This window comes from Trichosurus vulpecula, chromosome 6 (genome assembly GCF_011100635.1).
Source record: "Trichosurus vulpecula isolate mTriVul1 chromosome 6, mTriVul1.pri, whole genome shotgun sequence".
Lineage (NCBI taxonomy): Eukaryota > Metazoa > Chordata > Mammalia > Diprotodontia > Phalangeridae > Trichosurus > Trichosurus vulpecula.
The window spans coordinates 2,812,478-2,835,982 of record NC_050578.1 but is presented as its reverse complement, the minus strand read 5'-3'; the positions used below and the strand labels follow the sequence as shown (position 1 = coordinate 2,835,982).

The window sequence follows — 23,505 nt, the reverse complement described above, 5'->3', positions numbered from 1 at the left end:
GCCCTTCCATCCTCCCCTGTTTCTCAAAGCCTGGCACCACCCATCCATCTCATCCTCTGCCGTCCCCTTTTCCTTTGCCTTCAATCTTTCCCAACATCAGGGTCTTTTCCAACGAGTTCCGTCTTCTCATTCTGTGGCCAAAGTACTTAAGCTTCAGTATTTCCCCTCCCAGTGAATGGTGCGGATTGATTTCTTTAGGTATCGGCTGATTTGATCTCAGAAGTCTTCTCTAGCATCACAATTGGAAAGCATCGATTCTGCGGTATTCGGCCTTCACAGCCACATTGTGATTGGAAAAACCATCGCTCTGACTATGTGGACCTTTGTTGGCAGAGTGACATCTCTCCTTTTTAGTACGCTACCCAGACTGCCATGGCTTTCTTTCCAAGGAGCAAGCGTCTTTTAATTTCATGGCTGCAGTCGCCGTCTGCGAGATCTGTGAGCCCAAGCACATAGGATCTGACGCTGCTTCCATTTCTTCTCCCTCTGTTTGCCAGGGAGTGATGGGACAAGTTGCCAAGATCTTAGTTTGGGGGTGTTATGCGAAGCTTCAAGCCAGCTCTTACACTCTCCTCTTTCACCTGCATCAAGAGGCTTCTTAACTCCCCTGCACTTTCTGCCATCAGTGTTATCCTCTGAGCCCAACCTTCGTTTGGGCATTTCACACGATGTACTCTGCCTATGAGTTAAATAAATAAGGGGACAACATACAGCCTTGTCTTACTTCTTCCCCAATCAGTTCTAATTGTTGCTCCTGGTAGTCAGGCTGAGATGTCGGCAGGAGAGGTAGAAGCTACGAAAGGAGCTCACAAATAACAAAGCCATAAGGGAGAATACTTGCCCTCCCTTGGTCCAAGGTGTCTCCTCTGTAGCGAGAAGGAGTTAGACTAGGTGTGAGGCCCCTCCCACTTTGGACAGTCTGTGACTCTGGGAGGCTTCTCCTCATGTTCCATGATGAGACTGACTGTTGCAGTCACAGCCTGCTGGTCAGGGCTCCATCCCCACCATGGGCTCTAGCTACACCAAGAGGAGGATCCAAGCTTCCTAAGAGATGGTGCTGTTGGATTTTAGCCCAACAAGGAGAATAATAGAAACGTGTGCAAGGAAGGCCAGAGGTATAGACACACACTGGTGCTATTCTCTCAAATGCCATTCCAGTCATAGACTGGGTCTCCAGAGCAAGGCTGCTATGTCTTTCCAACGTTATAGCTCGTGAGCCTCCATCAGTGTGTTCTGTCCCAAGATTACACGTTGATATCAATTAGTCGGCCAGACTGCATTAGCTTTTTAAAAGAGGTGTTTTGCTATGGTAGTATAATTGGTATAGCTCATACAAAACATTCCACCCTAAGGTCTGTAACAAGCTCTCCCACAAATACATGCAGTTCCCGGGGAAAGTGGACTTGAGCTTAGATAGCACCTCGCAAAGGATTAACGCGTGATTCCCGCAAGGCCTTTTGTCAGTCTTGTTTACATTGCCCTTCAGTAGCGTGTAGTTTTTCCCACAGGTTCTTTGTCAGGTCTTGAATCCATCCCTCTTCATCCAATCTAGTCTGACTGGCTCCTAATGCAGACACACTGGAAGAATGATGGAATACAAAACTGAGGCCCTCCTCCTCCTTCTCCTGGGTCAGGGATGGGGAGGAATGACTAAGGACAAGGGTAAGAGCGGCTCTTCCTTCCTTCCCCTCCGTGCAGAGATTCTTTCCCTGGTTACAAGGCTTTGACCACGAAAACGGCCAACCTCGAAGGTTCCAAACCAGCTGTTGGTTCTGTACAATCCCACAGGGCACGACCACGCCTCTCAACTAACCTGAATAGGCTGTGTAGAACCCTGCTGGAACGTGGGAGGTATAAAGGGCTCCTTCAGACCTAGAGAATAATCCTATTTTTCCTCAATACTGCTGTGTAACACTGAAGAGCCGAAGGGAGATTGTGCCTGTGCCTGTGTGTTCTAAGTGTGAGTGTCCGTGAGTGTGTGCCTGTGTTGTGAGTGTGAGCACATGTGTGTATTTCGAGTATATTTTGTATGAATGTGTGTGTCGTGTATTGTGAGTGTGTGTCTGTGTGTGACTGTGTACTGCGGGCATCTATATGTCTGTATGAATGTGTGTAAGGATGTGAGTGTGCACACCACTGAGTGTGTGACTGTGTGTGTCATGAGTGTGTGTGTTGTGAGTGTGAGCACGTATGTGTATTTCGAGTATATTTTGTATGATTGTATATGTTGTGCATTGTGAGTGTGTGTCTGTGTGTGACTGTGTACTGCGGGCATCTATACATCTGTATGAATGTGTGTAAGGATGTGATTGTGCACACTGCTGAGTGTGTGGCTGTGTGTGTCATGAGTATGTGCATGTGTTGTGAGTGTGAGCACGTGTGTGTATTTCGAGTATGTTTTGTATGAATGTATATGTTGTGCATTGTGACTGTGTGTCTGTGTGTGACTGCGTGCTGCGGGCATGTATACATCTGTACGAATGTGTGTAAGGATGTGAGTGTGCACACCGCTGAGTGTGTGGCTGTGTGTGTCATGAGTGTGTGCGTGTATTGTGAGTGTGTGTCTATGTATGACTGTGTACACGTGTGTGCCTGTGTGTGACTGTGTGCTGCGGGCATCTCTACGGCTGTATGAATGTGTGTAAGGCTGTGAGTGTGCACACCGCTGAGTGTGTGGCTGTGCGTGTCATGAGTGTGAGCACCCTTTTCTCCCCGGCTGCCCTCCTTGGGGCTCTCCTCCATGGCCCGCCCCTCCCCCCATTGCCCCATCCGACTGGAAGCCGGTCCTCTGCCCCCTTCGCTGTCATGGGGCATCAGTCCAAAAGCCTTTGCGAGCCAGGAGTGGCGAGGCTCATCCTACTCCGGGGGCACAAGCCGGAAAGTACCCCTGAAGTCATCCACAAGCACTTATTAAGCGCCTGCTGTATGCCATGGGGGGAGGGGAGGCAGCCCTGCCCTCAAGAGGCTTCCAGTCTGCACTGGATCTCAGAATGAGGACCGACTCTGGGATTTCAGTGGTGCGGGACCTCCCAGTGAGGAAGCTCCCTCCACCAACGCCAGTCGGCCCCTCTTGGCACCCCGTGGTCTCTTTGAGACTCCCTCTGTTTCCTGCCCTGTAAAATAGGGGTGGTACCAGAGCGTCTCTTATAGAGAGGCCTCTGCAAAGCTGAGAACGCCTGCCACAGGTCCTCCTCGTCAGACGGCGGCGCTGGAGCGCCGCGGCCAGGGTCGGAGCTGAGAAACGCCTCCCGAAGTATACCGGGCCTCCGCGGCTGCCGTAGCTCCAGGCCAGCCAGAAAGCTCGACGCGCCGCCGGAAGTGTTTCGTGCGCCTGCGCAGCACCAGGAAGGCGGGGCTGGCGAGAGCGCAGTGCGCGGTAGTTTTGACCCGCTTTGGGCGTCGTCGGCCTCCTCCGCCGTCATGGCCGAGTACGCTTCGGTCAAGTCCACCAAGCTGGTGCTGAAGGGCACGAAGGCCAAGAGGTGAGCCCGGGCTGGGCGGGTGCGATGCCCCGAGCCCCCGAGGCTGGGGCGAGGGCCGCTGGGGAGGGGGGGAAGGGGTAATAGAGCGGGCTTCCGTAGCCCGGACGGAGGCGGGGCCGTTACGTCATCACGCCGGCTCCCGATCCATGAGAAGCGTGCGTGCGCGCGCGCGCATGCGCTTGGTTCGGCGTCCCTGTTACACTAAATTCCCTGGAAGGGGCCGGCCCTGCGAGGGAGATGCCTTACTGACCCCATTGTATAGGAAATGGGGGCAGCCAGAGGCGAAGCGCCCCGCCCAGGGTTACCCCGCTAGGCTGTGCCCCAGGCCGGCTTTGAACCCGGAGCCTTCCATCCATTGAGGGCTCGTGAGTCAGGCCCAAAGCGCGCCTGCCCCGTAGGCTCCAGGTTCCGACTCCGGGTGTTGTCTGTCGGTGATGACCGTGACGCCCCCTCCCCCAGCCCGTCCTCCGGGGCTCCCGCGCCGGACCTAGGGCCTGGACTGCACCGCAGCTCCCCGCTCCCCTGGGGTCCGCCGTCCCGGAAGCCCCCCTCTCTGCATGGGCGTCGTCCCACCCAGAGCGAGCCCCTGAGAAGGCCTCGCCTCGAAGGGCCGGCCCCCCATCGTCTCTCTGGAGGAGGCAGTGAGGCCCGTCACCCCGCCCGGCCCTGCCCCACTGTAGGCCGTGTCATTGACGAGGCCTCTGAGAACGAAGGACAGACCGCGGCGGCCTCTGGGGCCGCCACAAAATGCTGATTGGCCCAGAGCCCTGCACCCCCCCCACCCCGCCCCCTCCGTCTGAGTCCCTGCTGAGAGCCGCCTCCTCCAGGAAGCCCCCCCAGCCCCTCTGCCCCTTGTTCCTGCTCTCCTGTGTGGAGTTTGTCTGGAGAGCGCACCCAGCACGTAGTAGGCGCTTGTCAAACAGAGACTCCCAGGGAGCAGCCGGGCTTTGCTCTCCACGCCCTCTCGGCACCCGCAGAGACTCGGGGCTCCCCTGCATAGGGCCCGCCCGGCCCCCATTCTGGTGCCACCTGGCCCCCCATCACGCCCTCCCCTTGTGTCTTACAGCAAGAAGAAGAGGAGCAAGGAGAAGAAGAGGAGGCGGGAGGAGGAGGAGGAGGGGCAGCTGGACTGCGTGGGTGAGTCCGGGGACCCTGGGCCTCCCAGGCTGTCCTTGCCCCCCACCCCACTGCAGCTCCTGTAGTGCCCTTCCGGCCATCCCTGGGCGCTTGAGTCATGCAGATCTGCGTTTGGCTTTGAGTGCTGGGCGAGCCTCCTCCATGTGTGAGGCTGGGGGTTCCGAAGGCTTTCCTCCATGATGGCTGTAGAGCCCACTGCAAGTTTAAGGAAATGGAGCTGGGGAGTGAGGGGGGCACACCTGGCTGCCCGCCCTTCCCCCTCTCCGTCAGAGGCGGGGCCTGGAGGAAGGAAGCTGGTACTGCCCCGTGGCTGGGGAGCAGAAGGAGGTCATGCCGGCAGGGTGCTCGGGCAGCCTAGGGAGCCCCCAGGGATGGCAGAAATGGGGTGAGAGTCTCCCACAGCCCTACCCCAGAGAGGTGCCGTGACTCTTACCTGAGTCCTCGACAGGCCCTGGTGGCAACAGCCTTCTCCGTCTCCAGCCATGGTCACAGCCAGGTCTGGTCCAGGGAGAAGATGCTGAAGGGCCGGCCCGCCCTGCCTCCAGAGAACAGCCTTGTGCCGAAGGAAGACGGCAGGGAGCAGCCTCCCACCCGCCAAGGGAAATGCCCCCGTCAGACTGGGCAGGGACCCCCGGACCCCCAGATCAGCCATGGTTGGGGGGGTGCCTCTCCTTTGGGCCCTCCCCTTGCCAGTCTGAGACAGGCCACGAGAACGACACCTGCCTTCTGAAAGCGCCACCTGGGCAAGGCTCGGGGACCCTAGAAGCGCTCAGGCAGGCACATGTAACGGCAGTGTTGCTTGTAGCAGCTGCGAGGACACAAGACCAATAACCCCAGCACACGGGAGGGCTGCCAGCACAGGGTCTTTTCTCACTTTAATCAAACGTGTATATCATTCACTTAGCTCAGGGGCAGAAGACGAGCCCCCTGAACTTCAGAGCAAATACAAACAGAAAATACAAGCATACATTGATAGATTGTAAACAGCAAATAACACGCACCAGTCTGTCCAGAGATGCACCAACATCTGGGTCATCAAAGCTGGGGGAGGCTGTTTCAGCGGCTTGCCCAGAGTCTCATCACCAGCACTCTTTCAAAGAGTCGAACGCTCATCTTCCGGTACATGTACGCCGTTCAGGACCCTGAGGGCTGGGGCCAGCTTACATTTAGGGTGTGGGAAAGTTCTTCAGTCTCCAGCACCACGATGGTCCTAGTGCTGAGAAACACTCCAAAACAAAGATCCCAGCTTACCTGCGCCATGCAGACAAAGGCCAGACTCATTAAAGGCACTTGATAGCCTTAGACTTCCAAAAGAGAAGAAGAGCAGAAAGTCCTACAGCACACTCTAGCTCGGCTCAGATGCTTTACAGGACCGGGTTCACATCTGAAAATTGGAGGGAAAACGAGAGTATTTCTTTGCTTTTTAGGAAACTGGTGGACCGTGAGAAGCTTTGGGGAAATTTCCGGAACCATTGCGATCGAGATGGACAGAGGGACCTACGTCCACGCCCTCGACAACGGCCTCTTTACGCTGGGGGCGCCACATAGAGAAGGTGCGGGGCCTGAGCCTGGGAGTGAAAGAATGAATGAATGGCACTGAGAAGGGGAGGGTGGCGAATAGGCAGCCAGGAGGCAGGAGGACCCGAGTTCCAATGTGGCCTCAGAGTCCATTCGATGGGTGACCCTGGACAAGTCACTTGACCTCTGTCCGCCTCAGGCTCCTCAGCTGTAAAACGTGGATAAAAAGGGGGCTGCTGTGAGGACTTGATGAGGTGGTGCTTGTAAAGCGCTTCCCCAGAGCCTGGCATATAGTAGTTGCTTTTCAGCGTTAGCCATAGTTGTAAGATCTGCCCGTGGCCGTGGGGAGGAATGGCCCCAAACACCGATGGCTCTGGCCGGGCGTCACACTCGCCGGGCATCTCCGGTCCAGTAAAGATAGGTTCCCAGTCTTTACCTTCGACCTTTGTTCTGGTTGCTTTGCTTTTATTTGTTCCCAAGCCTTTTGCTTTTCTGTGACCAGAATCATCCCTTTTCTTCCACTGTTGATGATGCTTCCTGGGTGTGGTCGCCTCTAAATGCGGTGGGAGGAGGGAGCTGACCAGGCCTGACCTGTGATGAGGGGGGACTGGAAAGGGAGAGACATGGGGCAGGGGGAGACTAGGTCTATCTGGGGGCTGCCTTCGGCGTCCTCATGAGGCAGAGGGTGGTTAAAGACTGGCCCAGGGTCTTACCTCCAGCTGGATCTGAACTCGGGTCTTCCTGAGTTCCGCTGTGCTCCTAGCCACCAGAAGGAGGCTGGCTGTGGCTGCCACAGAGCATCAGGGAAGGGTCTTTGATGCCGAGGCAGCTGGGCAGGCAGACCACCACATTGGAAGGAGCATGGCAGGGTAGTTGGTAGCAGGGATTGACCATAGAGAATAGGAAGGGGAAGACAGCACTGATTGGAGAGGCACAGGACCTGAGTTCGAATCCTGGCTCTCCCCCTTGGTCCTTGCATGACTTGGGGCTGCCCTTTTCTCCCCTGGGCCTTGATTGCCTCCTCTGTGAAGTGAAGGTGTGGGTCTGCCCTGGGAGGGGGGGTCTCAGAACCGTGGCTTGCGGAGTGAGCCCAGCTCTGGGGGCAGCCGGAGGCATGCTTGGGCCTGGAGGCCTCCCGTCCAGGGGCCGGGTCCAGAGATCTGGAGCAAGGATGGGCCCTCGAATAAGCGGGGAGGGTCACCGAAGACCCTCATCAGCAACATAGGAAAGCCAGACTGCGCCCATGAGCCGAGCTGGGGCAGCGTCCCTCCCATGCCTCAGTCCTCTTCTCTGGGGTCCTCCAAGGACAGCGGCTTCATTCCAATAGCCGATCTTGTTCACGTTTCTGTTTTCTAGATGACGAGGGCCCCAGCCCCCCCGAGCAGCTCACAGCGGTCAAGCTGTCTGATTCCAGGTAAGGCCAACCGCCCCCTGCATTTCCTCCTCAGGCACAGGACCCTCTTCTCACCGTGGAGGCAGCGCCGGTGCTGGAGGGAGAGGGGATTCGTCCAGTCCTGTGGAGGATCCAGCAGGCAGGCTTTATGTGGTTCCCCTGGGCTGGGCCTTGGGGGATACTCAGGTGGCAGACCCAGGCCCTGTCCTCGGGGAGGGAGGCATGAGGGGGCGCAGAATACTGGGTCTAACTGTCCTCCTCACATCTGTTTCCTCCAAGAATTGCCCTCAAGTCCGGCTACGGGAAGTATCTCGGAATAAATTCAGATGGCCTGGTTGTGGGGCGGTCCGACGCGATAGGACCCCGGGAGCAGTGGGAGCCGGTCTTTCAAGACGTGAGTGGGGGTGCTGGGGAGGGCAGCAGCGTTCGACAGGCCAGCGATCCATCAGTCGGTCGTTCCAGTAAATTGTTCCAGATGACTTCTGTTGTCGTGGATACCCTTTGGTTTTTTTCTATCCCAGTCATCCCTGAGTGTGTCCTGCCTGCCCCGCCCTCCCTCCCTGCAAAGGCAGTTCCTGCCGTGGCTACAAGTGACTGTGTGCGCCAGCTGTGCCCCGTATCCCCCACCCCTCGTGGCCCCCTCCTTCCTGAGGGAGGCACGTTTCCCTCATCAGTGACTCCGCCGTGGGCTACACTTTCTCCTGCTTCTCCTTGACAGCTTCCTGACTATCAGGCCCAGCGGTTTCCTGGTTCTGTTCTCTTGTGTGTCTCTCTACGTCTTCATGCGTTCTCACTGGGTTTCTCTAGACTCCTCATGGTTCTCATTTCTTTCAGTGCAGTGATTGCTGGTTCACTGACTGGTTTCCAGCCTTTCTCTCACCGCTGGGCACCCACCCACTTTGTGTCTAGTTTTGACTACCACAAAAAGTAGGATCATGAATCTGTTGGCATTCATGGGGCCTTTTTTTTGGGCTTTGGGGACACGTGCCTAGCAGTGGCATCTCTGGGTCAAAGGACATGGACGATTTAGTGAATGCTGAGGCCAGTCAGCAGGTCTGCCAGCAATGTACAAATGGACCTGCCTTCCCAAAGGCCCTACGAGTGGAGGAGTTCTGGGCATCAAGCGAAGCCGTATGGCTTTGTAAATGTGTGTGTCTCTCTTCGGTGACTTAGAACAGTTTTTCACACAACTGATGACAGCTTTCAGGTCCTTTTAAATTTGCTTCGTATCCTTGGACCATGTACCCTTTGGGGAAGCGACGACTGTTTTAAAAATAGGTCTTTAAAGACAGTGATTTTTCAGATGGAGCTTAGATATTTCAGGAATAAATTCAGTACTTGGTGCTTTTCGTTGGTAGAGGGAAGTAATTCTGATGGGTGTATTATATTACAATTGTATGTTATGTTGTATTTTATCATATTATGTTTATATTACAAATCATATTATAATCTAGCACTTTTTTAAATATTGCCACATTGTTTTCTTTTTCCAACCTAGGGGAAGATGGCTTTGCTGGCTTCAAACAGCTGCTTTATCAGATGCAACGAAGGAGGCGACCTGGAAGCCAGGAGCAAGACTGCAGGAGAGGAAGAGATGATCAAGGTGAGGTACTGACGCCTCACACGCTCGAGCCAGAGCGTCCTCCCGTCACGGCGCCTTCTCACACTGGTCGCATCCACTCGGGGCTGTCCCTGGTGTCCTTCCATCATGGCGCCTTCTCCACCTACGGCAGGCCGCCTCTCCACATTACCTGGGGGCCAGAGGACAGTCTGTCCGTCTGTACATCTGTCTGCATGTCTGTCATCCCTTGTTCTGACCGTCAGTCTCCTCTCCCTACCCAGACGTTCTTCTCTGAGGATGTCTCTTAGATCACTGCACACACATAGTTCTCTTGTTGGTGATATGCTGCACCCTCCCCTTAAAAGTCCCCTTGCCCTGCTGGAGACTGGCACATTTGATCCTTCATGTATTCAGCAGCTCATAGCCATACAGTGTCTTCAAAAGAATGTTCACTTTTTCAATCTTGTCCAACTCTTCATTGACCTCATTTGGGGCTTTCTTGCCAAAGATACTTGGAGGAGTTTGCCATTTCCTTCTCCAGCTCATTTTCCCAATGAGGAAACTGAGGCAAACAGGGTGAAATGACTCACCCAGGGTCACACAGCTAGTAAAGTGTCTGAGGCTAGACTTGGACTTGGGTCTTCCTTCCTCCAGGCCCTGGAGTGCCAAATGTCTGGCTGCCTCCACAGAGTTAGCACCCAGCAGGCACCTCTCCCCCGGTGGTGGCTGTGGAGTGGCTTTCGTATGCCTGCCTCCAGGTGCCTTCTCGCTTTACTTTTGCAGTTATCAGTAGATGTTTTTACGTGGCCATCCTTTTTGCATAGAGAGCACCCCCTTGTAGGCCCTGTTTCCAAGGGGGCTGGTCCCTTTCATTGCTTATTATTGAGGGATTTTCCACAAAGTTGTTTGGAATAATATGTGCCCTACCTTGTTCTCCACCAAACCCTGACCTCTAGATTCGCTCTTGTGCGGAAAGAGAAACCAAGAAGAAAGACGACATTCCCGAAGAAGACAAAGGAAACGTGAAGCAGTGTGAAATCAACTATGTGTATGTATCCTGTGGATGGATGGCTGGGTGGGTGGGTGGGTGGATGGATGGGTGGGTGGGTGGATGGATGGGTGGATGGTTGGGTGGATGGATGGATGGATGGATGGATGGGTGGATGGTTGGGTGGATGGTTGGGTGGATGGATGGATGGATGGATGGATTCTGCTCTCCCCAACACATTCTCAACAGACATCTTGTTGTGTGTGTCCTTCGGTCTCAAAGAGGACCGTGATATCAAGGAAATGGTGACTTGACTTGCAGTTGACTTTGATTTGAGTGAGAGAGGGCTGTGCACGGTCACCAGCTTCTGATAGAGGGAGGACTGGAGCGAGACACATGCCTTGGCACTCCATGGTGCAGATTGCACCCCCTCCATAGCCTGGGAACATCATGAGCTACTGTGGCCACAAAAAGGTGCCCAATTGCTGGCCTCCTGTGCTGAAGCCTGCCCTACGTGCTGCCACCTGCCAGGCCTTGGACTCCAGGGGCCTGTGGAAGGCAACTGGGTGGTACAGTGGGTAGAGGGTGGGGCCTGGGTTCACATCCAGCCTCCATCATTCCTCATTTAGCTGTGCGACTCTGGGCAAGGCATGGAATCTCTGCCTCAGTTTTTCCCTCTACAGTGGGGATAAAAATAGAAACTTCCTCCCCGGGGTGCAGGGAGGACCAGAGGTGATCCTACAAGTGGAGTGGTCCACAGGCGTCAGTGTTCTATAAACGCGCACTGTCGACAGGGTTGTCATCATCGGTGGTATCATCATTACGGGTTTGGTTTAACACATGGTTTTTCTTAACAGAAAGAAGTTCCAGAGTTTCCAAGACCACAAACTTAAAATAAGCCAAGAGGACAGCAGAGTTCTGAAGAAGGCCCGGAGAGATGGGCTCCTCCATGAGACGCTCCTGGACAGGTGGGTCTGAGGCCTCTCCTCTGCCCCTGTGGGGAGAGTGCTGGCTTCAGAACCAGCCCCTATTGGGGGGGGTGGGGGGTGGGAGGCGTTTTTAGATTCCTTTTTCATGTTTCCACGCTCATCATGCTTGTGAATTGAGAACAAAACTTCTCAAATGTGGAGAGGGCGAAAAAGACCCTCCAGGCCACAGCCACCTCCCCTCGATCACACACTCACACTGAAACACGTGCACGCTCCCCCACTTCCCCAGCCTGCACGCACATGCTCACACACACGCTTGCACACCCCACACAGGCTTGTAGGTGTACACAGCACCCCACCACCACCACCACCAGATGGTGCTCTGCCCAGAGAGCCTTTGAGAGGCCTCGCCAAGCGTTGACTCCCCCTGTGACCCTGGGTCTCTCGGGCTGGGGGGACGGCCCCCTGCACCGCCCCAGCCTGGGCGTCCCTGGGCCACACCCCTTCCTGTTCTGGTGACACAGAAGAGGGTGAATGGGCAATCACATTTTCAGAATGTGGATTTCTTACCATTCACATGGATTCACATTGCGTCCAGAGAGAAGAAAAACTTTTCCAATCCTTATTTCTTCCTATTTGTTGACAACTTCTGTGCAGTGAGAAGCAGCCTGGTACAGTAGACTTGGAGTCACAGGCTCTGGGTTCCAGTCTCACCTGACTTCCCATTCCTGGGCCTCTTATTTCCTTCTCTGTAAAGTGAAGGCCTTGAAGGCCCTTCCAGCTACAGGCCTAGGCTCCTAGACTCCAAAGTACTTCCCTAGGGTGATGGGGCCCCGGGGAGCTTGTGATGTCTGACCTTTGCGCTCCGAGGCCCCCCCGGGCTTACACTGTTCTCCGGCTATCCCCTGGCACCATCCTGGGGCTCACGTCAGTGTTCTCTCGGGGGTGCCAGAGTGAGCTCCTGCTGGGGAGCCCCTGGAGGGCTTCCCCTCAGCCAGGAGGATGGAGCTAGAGGGAGGGTGCCTCTGAGGGGTGGCAGGTGGAGGGGAGAAGGGCAGCTCTTGTGAATGGCCTCAGGCCTCTGTGACATCTAAGGGCGGGGATGGGGCCCCGCTCACTGTGAGGGGGCTTGTTTCAGGCCCCTCCTTGTTTTATAGGTGAAGATGCTAAGGCCCAGCGGGGGTCCACAATTGGCTGGGCCAGGGTCCTGACCCCAGATCTGCTATTTCCTGCTGGGTTGGGCTGCCTCTCATCTCCCTGAAAGGCTGTGTTTTTGAAGGGAGAATATGATGTGGAAGGGGCTGTGGTATGGGGAAAGGAGTCTGGCCACAGGGATCCCATTGCTCAGGTAAACGAGGGCAGGATCCCCAGGAGGGGTGGCCCTGCTCCCCCAAGGGTACTTGGGCTCAGCCGGGGCCATGCTCTTGCCTTCTGGCAGAATTCATATTCTTCTAGGATGAGCTTAATTATTTTCTATTTGCTCCAGACCTGAATAATGAGAACGGAGGGCTGAGAGCAGGTGGGCCCCTCTGGGCATCAGCGAGTTTCCGGGCCCTCCACCCTTGGGAAGGGGAAGCTTGCCGTCCCCCGGCCAGCCCTGAGAGAGCCAGCCTGGACTCCACAGGGGCCACAGCTTCTGACCACTCCCACATTTGTGGGCATAACCCCTGGACAGGTTTTACTGAGTCTTGAGGACCGAGCCGGAGCCCCAGCTTGGGGGGGGCAGCAGGGCTGCAGAGCGGGCTTTGCTTAGGGATTGCTTAGGTGCCACTTAGCATACATGAGCTGCTTTCCACGTTCCAGCCAGGTGGGGGAGACTTGCTTGATACTGCCTGCGTTATTCTGAGAATACATTATTGGGAATTTCATGCTGCACTAAGATGTCACCACCCCAACTGTGACAGGCCGGGAGGGTGCAGAGGGCCCTCTCAGGGCTGTAGGATCCCAGATGGAGCACTGGAGGGGGCCATCCTCAGAGCCCTCCCCTGCAACCTCCTCAGGAAACTGAGGCAGCAGCGTCTGGGACCCACTGACCTTTGCCTGGTTCTGTTTGTTTAAACAGGAGAGTGAAGCTGAAAGCTGACAGATACTGCAAATGAGAAGGATGGTCTCTGCAGCCATTCTCCTTCCCATTATTATCCTGAATAAAGCCCAGCAGCTGTGATTCTCCGTAAAGAAAAGCTGTGTCCTTTGTGTTGGTGAGAGAGATAACCGTCCTCGGTGTCACTCATCAGGGCTTGATGCCGTTGGGGGGCCTGGCTGGAGGAAGCACTTCAGACCAAGAGGAGCCCTAAGACCCCCCCCGAGAAGAACCCACAGTCCTGGGTGGGATGGGCGTCTCCAGGCACCTTCCCCGGCCTGAAGCTTGCCCTCTGTGGGAATCGAATCCCAGGTTCTAAGTTCGGTTGTTGGCCTGGTTGACTGAAAACTTAGAGCAGAATTTGATTTCAAATGCTTATGGGGAGAAGCTGCATCCGAATGCAGGCCGGGGGAGGCACAGGCCGCCAGGTGAAAGCAGGAAGACCCTTCCCCATGCCTGCGGAGTGTCTCCAGCAAGGGGATGCCCCCTCCTGAGGGGGCCACCACTGTGTGAGTGGCAGCTCCCGTTGGTAGGTTCCTCACTGTACGTCCCAGAGGGGGTCAGAGGTCACCATACTTCCCTCTTTCAGGGGAGGGGAGACTGTGCTCACCCCCGAAGAAGTCCTCCGGTTCCTGGGAAAGAAAGTGGCTAGTGGGGGCAGGACCCTCAGACTGCCTTACCCGTGTTCCAGAGGAAGAGATGGGCATGTGCGCCCACCCTCATCCCCCAATAAATGCTGCCTCTGGATTGAATTTGTGGCGTCTTTGTCATGCATGGGGACGGCAGTGGGGGTTAGATTATTTCAGCCACATCTGACTCTTCCCTTGCGCCATTCAGGTTTTCTGGGTTTTTCTGGTTTGCTCTTTCCCCTTCCAGCCCGTTTGACAGATGAGGAAACTGAGGCAAGCAGGGTTCAGTGACTTGCCCGGGGTCACACAGCTGGGCAGTGGCAATGACCCCTGTGGCCAAAGCGCCCTGGCTACCATTTATTACATGGTGCTTTACCAATACTGTCTCCTGAACCGGAAGGGAGGTTCTATCATCAACTGCATTTTTTCAAATGGGAAAGCTGAGGCTGGCAGGTTAAGCCACTTTCCCAGGGCCGTGCTGCTAGTAGGTGGCTCAGGTCACATTTGAACTCGGCTCTTCCAAGTCTAGGGTTGAGATCAGTTTTTGGTGGGACAGATAAAGGACTGCCAGTTGTAGGTCAAGAATTCAGGGATACATCCCAGTACTGAGAGGATCAGAGAGCAGTGGGAGAAGAGACCCCTCTCCTAGGTCCAGTGTCACTCCCAGATGCCCTCACTGTGACGTTCTACCAAGCGCTGCTGCCGTGTCTCAGGCCCCCAACAGCACCAAGCTGCCCATGCCTGCCCGCCTGCCTGTGCTGGTGGCAGAGTCTCCCCAGCAGGACTTCCCTATGCCAACAGATTCCCAGTAATGTATTCTCAGAATGACGCCTGGCTGGCTGGCATGTGGAAAGCAGCTCATATATGCTGACTGACACCTAAGCGATCCCGTTTATGGGGGGCCTCATTCATGAGAACCCCCCCCCTCAGTTCCTGTCTTCAGTCTCCCTGGTGTTCCCTAGACCATTCACCAGGGGCCCCAGCTATGACCCATGCACCAGGGTCGGTGCCTAGCAGGCCTCCGCAAGCCCCTGACAGACCGACACTGCCTATAACACTCTCCAGCATCTCTGGGGGATGAGGTGGATGGCCGGTTCCCTGGGCTCTGTGTTCATAGCTTCTGCCATTTGTGATAACTGCCTGTGTCTTTTCTGGTGCCTGTGCCATTCTCATGGAGTGGTCTTCCCAAGAAGCCCCTGATTTTGGTGCTATTTCTCCCTTAATTGTGGACCACGCCAGCATGTGGCCAAGCCATTGTTTTCCCTGCTCCTGTGGTGGCTGGAGCCCCATCAGGGTCCAGCAGAGAAGCACCCCAGCTGCAGAATCTTCCCCTTCCATGTTCTTTAGCTGCACCCCTCCCCACCTTCATCAACTCCATGGGCCAGCTTTGTAAGTCTATACGGGTCACTCTCAGTGAGCCAAGCAGCTCAGCCTGCATATCAGAACCAGATGGAGCGACCCAATCCCACTGCCCAGACGGGAGCCCTATGAGCACACCCCGAGCCAGACCCAGGTAGGGCCTTCCACTCAGCTGTTCATACATGGCAAGATTGCCAGGTTATCCCGATGATGGGCAGGAGTGATGACAGTGACTTGGCTACTGGGATTCTCCAATGCTGGGGCTGCACTTACGATTAGTGGTAGACTTGGGGGACCCCACACATCTTCCAAACCTTGGCTCCTGTCTATGCCATGTCCACAGCAATGGAAAAACAAAATGGAGGAGCACTAGGGCCTGCCTTACTCCTCCCCACGCCTGGCCATAAGCCTAGACTGGGGGTGTGGGAGTAGGGATGGACTGTGCCAAGCACTGCCCAGAGCTCTGAGGCTGCAGCAGGACAGTCCCTGCTCCAGAGAGGGGCACGGCACTTCCCAGCAGGGGAGACACCGCATACAGGGTTTCCGCTGCAGGTGAAGGGCCCAGGCTCCTTAGAGAGGGAGTGCAGCAACAAACAAAACTGTCTTCTCTCATTCCTGGTAAAACCATACCTGTGTCTGTTCATCAGAACACGAGCCCTGGATTGGGGGAACAGGGGTTGGGGCTTCAACTCTTGCCTCAGTGGATCCATGGGCCAGTCCCTTCCCTTCTCCAAGTCTGTTTTCCTAGCTCTAAAATAAGACGATTGGCCAGAAGGATTGCAAGGTTCCTGCCAGCTCTAAAGACAACCCCCAAACCTCCCAACTATAACAAAAAGTCCCAGTGGTGCTGGGTTTGGGCATTCTCCCAGCTGTTTTTGGCTTTCTGACTTTCCCTGTCCTTCTAGTCACCTCAGGCAGCCTTCCCAGAAGGCTGGGCCCCAGCAGTCCAGCAGACATGGCTCTCTTTGGTCATCCCAGCCAGCACCCTGAGTCACCTCCAGAAGAGGGGGGTCCTGGCCTTCGTCCCCTCCCCCCCAGCACCCTGAGTCACCTCCAGAAGGGAAGGGGCCTGGCCTTCGTCCCCTCCCCCACGCCCTTCATCCCTTTGAAGATCAAGAAGCCTGTTCTAGGGCCCTTCAATCAAAGGTCCTTGCCCAACTCTGTGTTTGACAAACACGTTGAGATGACTTTACGAGCCACCAGGCGCTGCCACCCTTTCATCTCCCTGTTGCCTGGGTTTATAATCACGTGCCTTTCTGCACAAAGGCCTTTGTCTGGAGAGCGAAGGGCTCTTGTGAGCAGAGCTCTAGATTCCGGCTGGTGGTAAACACAGTGAACCACGGGACCAGGAATCACAAGTCAGTCAGCAGCCCTGGCTCACTTCCCTCTGGTGCGGTCAGGCAGCATCACTGTCTGCCAAACCAGGGACTGATAGCCACAGCCATCAGCCTTGGGGAGCTGGGGAAGTGGCTCCCCATCTTTCCCTTTTCCTATTCTGGGGGCACTGAGCCCCCCTGCCCAAGTCTTCCTCCACAGGGCACTCCCAAATCCTCCCCATTGGAATCCTGCCAGACTTCCTGGAGCTGCCTCCCTTATTACAAAAACTCCAGGGATATGGATGGGCCTGCATAGGTCATCCATACTGCTGAAACAGGGTGCCACCCACCTGAAGGGGCAGGGCTGGGGGCAAGTCCTGGGGACACCCCCTCTGAAAAAGCAGCCCTTTTGTGAGGGGGACCCTGCCGCCCTTGGGAGCCTCCATCGACTCCCAATGGAGCCATGATTTAGAGTCCGAGGGCCGAGCCCTGAGCCAGGGATCGCTGCTTTTTATCCCTCCCACCCCACCAAAGTTGGGCATGACCTCCCTCCTCAGCCTTCAGCCTCATTTTTCACAGAGAATCCTTTGGGCTTTGTGGGAAGTTGACAGTCGCCTTAAACGGTCCGTCCGGCTTCCCTTTCCCTCCTCCAGTTCCACACGGTGGAGTCCTTTGAGGAAAGGCTCGAACCCCCATGCCTAACTCAGCCCAGATCAGCTTGGGAAGGGCAGCAGCTAGGAATACAAAGCACGAGTCAAACAGCAAAATGTTCCATTAAAGCAGAATGACAAAGTCAATGACGAGGGAAGACCCACACACACATACACCGTGTGCCGCTGCAAGGGCCGGGGCGGGGCTGACCAGCCTCCCATCACAGCCCAGCCGGAGGAGCTGACGTCTCTGAACCCGAGGGAGGGCCTGGGCCTTGAGCCCCCAGAGCTAATCCCAGCCAGGTCCACAAACACACGGGAAGACAGCTCAAACGCAGCTCAAAACGCTTCTCGTCCAACAGTCCTAGTGGGAGTTCACTCAGGCTGGCTCGATCTTAGGTTGAGATGAAGACGTCCATTTCCACACGAGGCTAAGGCATGATAAAGCAGATAGAACCCTAGACCCGGAGTCAGGATGGACCCGAGGTCAAGCTGCGGGATCCCTGGGCAAGGGCTTTTGCCTCGGTTTCCCCACCTATAAAATGTGAATAATCGCACCTCCTCCATAAGGCTTGTGTGAAGATTAAGTAAAATCGCATCCGTGGGGTGCTTTCCAAACTTCCGAGAGCCTCAAAAATGCGCACCGTATTCCTCTCCAGGGCCGCGCCAGTTAGCCCGAGCCTCCTTGAGGAACTACAAAGCCGGACCGATTTCACACTCTCTCCCTGACCCCAGGCTGCATCTTCCCGCTGACGTCTCTATTCGGCATCCAGACAATGTTGAGGAAAGATGAGTTGGGGTTGGGTTCCTTGTGTGCTTCCATAGCTTCGTAACTGGACCTCCTTAGTATCTGTGTGATCTTGGGCAAGTCCTAAACCTTCTCAGGCCTCAGTGTCCTCATCTGAAAAATGAAGGGGCCCGGCTAGGAGCCTGGGGCAGAGTGAATATCCTTGCCCCGAATTCCTCTAGCCACACTCAGGTCACCACCCTCCTCACACCGAAATGACACATTCCTCATCTCCTCCCAAACTTGAGGCTTGTCTCTCCTGCCAATCTCCCCAGACCCATTCCAACAGACTCCAGTTATTCCGGTCCCTCCAGCAGTCCTCAGCCTCTGTGTTGGTAAAGCTGTGGCCTCTGTTGTGCATTTCCAACGCAAGCCTTTAGTACCTGGGTTACCTTCAGAACAGTGACACGGAAGGGGCCCAAAACAATAAAAAATGAAGATTATGAAATTCCAAAGAATGAGCATTGCCCAGAAAAGAAAGGTGTGAAGACGCCTGCCCTTGGGAGTGGGTGTGGAGCTGGGCATCTATTTCTAGGAGTGTTTGGACATATTCATGGCTGTTGATGGTTTTCGTCTGCTTTTCCCCTTTCTCTTTTTTCTTTTAAAAAAGGTCTTGTTGTAGGAGATAGCTTTCTGGGGGCGGGAGGAGAGTTACAGGGGAAAATTGAGGCAATGTAAAAAAGATATCAATAAAAACTCATTTTAACAAATGTCTCTTGTATAGAATTAACAATAGTTCCCACTTAATGTAGCATAAGGTATGAGGAGTGCTTTCTTCCCAGTGGCCCTGGGAGGTGTGCAGTAAAGGAGAGAAGTCACCCACCAATACCCCGAAATCGTTCTAATGGATCAACGAGCATTTGTAATTGGCTGGTATGGCTGTGTGTATAGTATGATGGGCCTCCTATTTCCTGCCTTCCAGTGGCGGGGGAGCGGGGCGACAGGAGTGGAAGAAGGGAGAAGATGTGAAATTCAAAATGAAAATTAAAAGAACAAACAAACGACAAGCTTGTGCATCCCAGGCTCTGTGCTAGGCACTGTGGATACTAAGACAACTCAAGGAGCTCACATTCTATTGGGAAAAACAAGTTGTACTCTCCCTCCCCCTCCCCCTCCCCGCCAGCCCCCAAGAGTAAGCGGTGAGAGCCGGGATTGGAGCCTGAGTCTCTCCTGCCCTGACTCCAAGCCCCAGGCCCCAGAGAGCTTCCGAGATCCAGGGCACAGATTCCATCCTGCCCTGACCTAGTGCCTTTGCTCTTGCCTTTGGCTCCCAGTCATTGGCCTTACGGAGGCCTAAAGGACCAGGGATCTGGAGCTGGAAGGGACCTCAGAGCCCCCCTCTTGGGGAAACTGAGGCTCAGAAGGGGTCCCATGGGAGGGAGTGTCCCAGGTGGGCTCCATGGGAGACCAGAGGGATCTTGGTGGGGGGATATAGAGGAGTCAGGGAGAATAGACATGGGGTGGCCCCCAAAGACAAAGTCATCTTCCTGCAGAGAGTCCACGCCCTGGGGCAGAAATCCCTGCTGTGCTGTCCTTCCTCCAATATGGCTCAAGCTTCTTCAAGATGTCAGTTTTCTGCCTTGGAAAAGCAGATCCTGTTGAGCCCAGCAGGCCTTGCTATCTTCATGGAAGAACGAGGGTTGGTTTGGACGGACAAATCACCCCACTGCTCCCTGCCAAGCATTCTCTTTGGGCCTCGGAAGTGGGCCTGCTGTGGGGAGGAATGGGGGGCGGTCAGGGGAGAGTCCCATTCTCTACATTCATACGTGTTTCTCGTCTTTTCCAGGGTGCTTTGTTCCCCCGCTTGGGGGTGATTCCATGTTCTGGTCTGGTAGCTTTTGGACCACGCCCAAAGGGATGCACTTGGGTCATTCTCATGTATTCCTCATTATTGTGGCCTTCTCCCAAAGGCCTTATCTCATGTAAATAAAAGAGGAAAGGCAAATCGAAAAGTCAGGGAACATTTATAAAGGGGCTTTGTAAGGTGACTCATCCTGAAGCCTGGGCCAGGGGGCCATCTGCCTACCATCCAAATGCCTGCTCAGCTGAGCCCAGAGGCCCATCAGCAGAGGGCTGGCCACCAGGCCACCATCTTTGGGCTGAGGCAATTCTGATCTCTCCTCCTTAAAAATCAAAGGAGCAAAGCCCAGCACCTGGTTGGGAGTCATAGATTCCTTCATATGATAAGACACACCTTCCCCTTGTCTACCCTTCCCTGTCAACCGTGGGACTTTGTTTTTTCATTTAATTTTTATTTTTTTCTCAATCACATTTTTAAAAGTTTTTGATGCTCCTTTTTTTAATGTTGAGTTCCACCAGGAGAACACCGTACACAGTAACGTCAGCATTGTACAACGATCAGCTGCCAATGACTTGTCTATCTCAGTGATAGAAAGATCCAAGACAATTCCGAAGGACTTATGAAGAAAAATGCTGCCCCCCCCCCCCACCAGAGAGAAAACTAATGGAGCCTGAATGCAGATCAAAGCAGACTTTTTCTTTACTTTTTTGGCTTTTTTTTTTTGGTCTGCGTTTTCTTTTGCAACATGGCTAATAAGGAAATATGTTTCGCGTGACTAATCCATATCACATGTCGAATCTATACCAACTTGCTTGCCTTTTCAAGGAGGGGAAAGGGTAAGAAGAGAGGGAGAGAATTTGGAACTTGATTTTTTAAAAATGTTAAAAATGTGGGGGCAGCTGGGTGGCGCAGTCAGTAGAGCACCGGCCCTGGAGTCAGGAGGACCTGGGTTCAAATCCGGCCTCAGACACTTGACACATGTACTAGCTGTGTGACCTTGGGCAAGTCACTTAACCCCAATTGCCCTGCCAAAAAGCAAAAAAAAAAAAATGTTAAAAATGCTTCTACGTATAATTGGGGAAGAATTTTTTTCAAGTGCTGAATTCCACATTCTCTCCCTCCCTGAAAAGGCAAGCAGTCAGACATAGACTGTGCATGTGCAGTCCTGTGAAGCATTTCCATTTTAATGGTCTAATGCACAGAGAGGGTGGGGGCCCCACTCATGAAGGACTGAAGGCAGGCACCTTCCTTGGGCCGTTGAAAGATCCCAGGATCACAGATACAGAGCTGGAAGGGGCCTCAGACAACATTTAGGGCAATTCCTCATTTTTCAGGCTTAGTTGCCAGGCGACTTAGTTGATTGGCTGGAAATAATCCAGGTAGGAAGCGTCAAAGGTAAGATTTGAACCCAGACCCTGTGCCCTTTCTACAGTGCCGTGGTCTGCTGTGTTATTCATGAGCTTCTAACATTGGACTAAAGCCTAAAGGAGGCTGCATGTGTTGAAAGGTTTTGAAGCACCTACATGAGTTTCTTCATCTTCTCATAGATTATGCTTTTGTTCCCTCGGTGTGTAAAGAACAAATAGTTAATTGGTAGTCAGATAACCATACTCCTGGGACAAATCACATTTACAAAACAGGACTGTGGCATGTTGGGCCAGGACCAAGAGCCTGTTGGGCCTGAAGGGACAGAACCACCAAGGAAAGTGGGATCGGGAAGGGCGGCCCCACAGGCCGGGTCTGGCCTACGCCATCTGGGATGTTGGGCCTGCTTGGGGCCTATGCTCCTGTGCGTGTCAGGCTGGAGGGTCCAGGCAGACGGTCAAGGTGAGGCCACCCAAAACAAGGACGTCAGAGGGCTGGAGTGAACAGAGAAGGGTGGAATAAAGGAGAGGGTCAGTGCCGTTCAGACAATCTTGTCTTCAAGATGTGTAGCTCTCTGCGGCTCCCTTGTGTGTGTCTGGGGGAGGGCCTGTGGACTGATGGGCCCCAGGTTCTGGGGACTGATAGAGGAATTCTCTACTAGGCTCATGCTTGAGAGGGCAGTTACCCCTTCCGCATTGCGGCTTTCCCCATCTTGGTTCCAATAGATCATGGGGAGATGTAAGAAATTAAATGGGAATTTGGGTGGAGTTTCGTGGAAACAGATGACATGTGAAGGCCAGCAGATGACACAGAAGTTTAGAAACTCAGAAATACATAAAATAGATGTATAGTATTGTATCATATCAACATGCTTCACCTTTTAATACCATAACAATCCAGACTTCTCGAAGGGAGGGCCCAAAACTTTTACACAGATTTGTCCATATTGTGGGGCACCAGGCCCCTAGTGCCCGAGTGTGGAAGGGATTACTGTCATAAGCCCATCCTTGAGAGCAGAGTAAGAACCTATGTGGGAGAGCTCTGCTCCATCCTCTCTGAATGAGCTGGGCAGTCTGCCCCTCCCTGGGGACCCTGCTAATGCTGGCTCTCTGATCTTCTGTATAGGGAGGGCTGCCGCATCATGGGGGTTGAGGTGGGGGGTGGGCTTGACTCACCCAGACCGTTGCTGCCTCCTGTCTCTCCTCTCGCACAGTGACAGACTTTATCATTGGAAAGGACTTGAAAGAAGAGCTATGCTCACACAAATGCTTTTCCCCACCTGGCTGGCTGCCATAACCTTCTCTATCTGCCCATTAGAATGGGACGTCCCAGAGAATTGAATAAATGCTTTATTCATTCATTTCTTCCTGAAAAGACATGGAAATCAAATTTGGATTGGCTTGACCCTGTTTTAAATGCACCAGAGGAGGTCAGATTTTGTTGTTGATTTGTGTGTGTCTGTTACTTAAAGAGACTTACGCCTATACCTTCTGTAAACCCAAGACTCACTGCATGGACTGAATATTCATCTCCTGATTTACCTAATATTTGTATATCAGGCTTTTGAGAAACTGAGCCACACCTGCTCTAGAAAATGAGCCAATCTAATATGGAGATGTTTTGCAGAACTTTCCATGTATCATGGGGAGCACATTTCATGTCTTCTCAATGGGTGAAGGGAAGGAGAGATTTTGGAACTGAAAACAAAAATTAAAAGGCAACAGAAAATGAGCCGATGGTCAGAGCAGCTGTCTGCTTGGCTGCAGCACTCCTTCCCCTTCCTACTCAGGGATTCTACACAGGTGTTGGTGGGGAGGTTGCCAGCCAGCCAGCCAAGAACTCCAGCTATTTTGATAACTTAAGTTGACTTTCTTGTTGAACAAACTGATTACACAAGCGGACAACTTGCCTTCTCTTACAGATGGCCTCTGCACCGCCTTCTCCACTAGAAAGGCCGTTTTCTGAAATAGGTCACTCTTCTCCAGCCTGCATCCTGCCCCGGCCTTGCCCCGCCAGATTCCAAAGGCCTCTTCCCTGTCCCTGGCTCAGGACAGTCACTAATGACGGGCAGGAGACCCACTCAAGACTTTCTCAAAGCTACCAGTTAGGGTTGTAATTCTGAGGTGTGTCAGTCAACATGGGAGACAGAAGGAGCCAAGTAAACCTTGATGGAAATCAATGTTTGAGTCGAACAGAATGCTCCTGTCAGTCCCTGAATGGAGTGTCTGTGACCGGCAGCTCATCTTCCCCGAGGAGCTGGGGCATCTTTCTTCCGGGAGACAACCAGGAAGATGTCTGTGACCACCAGCTGCTTTAATGGCTCTTGGGTGGCTCACTCCCTGCCTCCAAGGGTCACACAGTCTTATCTGTTCATGCCAAGTTGTCACGGCTGGACCTGTGTGTCCAATCCAGGCCTGTGCGTGCGCGTGCGCATATGTGTGTGTGTGTGACACAGAATTAGATTTTCAAAATCGTTCTCAAGGTCAGAATATAGGAAGTCAGGATCTAGA

The 23,505-nt window shown here is 53.9% G+C and overlaps 1 protein-coding gene across 2 annotated transcripts; it reads left to right on the top strand.

The window, feature by feature from the left end:
* The first annotated feature begins 3,326 nt into the window (after positions 1-3,326).
* On the top strand, positions 3,327-13,833 carry FRG1 (FSHD region gene 1). Of its 2 annotated transcripts, none has more exons than XM_036765453.1 (9): positions 3,327-3,482; positions 4,549-4,619; positions 6,047-6,172; positions 7,494-7,551; positions 7,810-7,924; positions 9,029-9,133; positions 10,048-10,139; positions 10,937-11,047; positions 13,071-13,833. In XM_036765453.1, the coding sequence occupies exons 1-9, from the start codon at positions 3,421-3,423 to the stop codon at positions 13,105-13,107; spliced, it is 777 nt and encodes a 258-aa protein (XP_036621348.1). In that variant the 5' UTR covers positions 3,327-3,420; the 3' UTR covers positions 13,108-13,833. The 2 variants fall into 2 exon arrangements, with proteins under 2 accessions (XP_036621348.1, XP_036621349.1); XM_036765454.1 differs by having other exon boundaries at positions 3,348-3,482; positions 12,147-13,833.
* Positions 13,834-23,505: the final 9,672 nt, after the last annotated feature.

What these genes read in the sequence shown, in the direction of transcription:
- FRG1 (XM_036765453.1), top strand. Translation starts at nt 3,421, where the DNA reads ATGGCCGAGTACGCTTCGGTCAAGTCCACCAAGCTGGTGCTGAAGGGC. An exon ending in GGGGCAGCTGGACTGCGTGG is followed by an intron (nt 4,620 to 6,046) that starts GTGAGTCCGGGG and finishes TTTGCTTTTTAG; the next exon opens with GAAACTGGTGGACCGTGAGA. An exon ending in CATGAGACGCTCCTGGACAG is followed by an intron (nt 11,048 to 13,070) that starts GTGGGTCTGAGG and finishes TTGTTTAAACAG; the next exon opens with GAGAGTGAAGCTGAAAGCTG.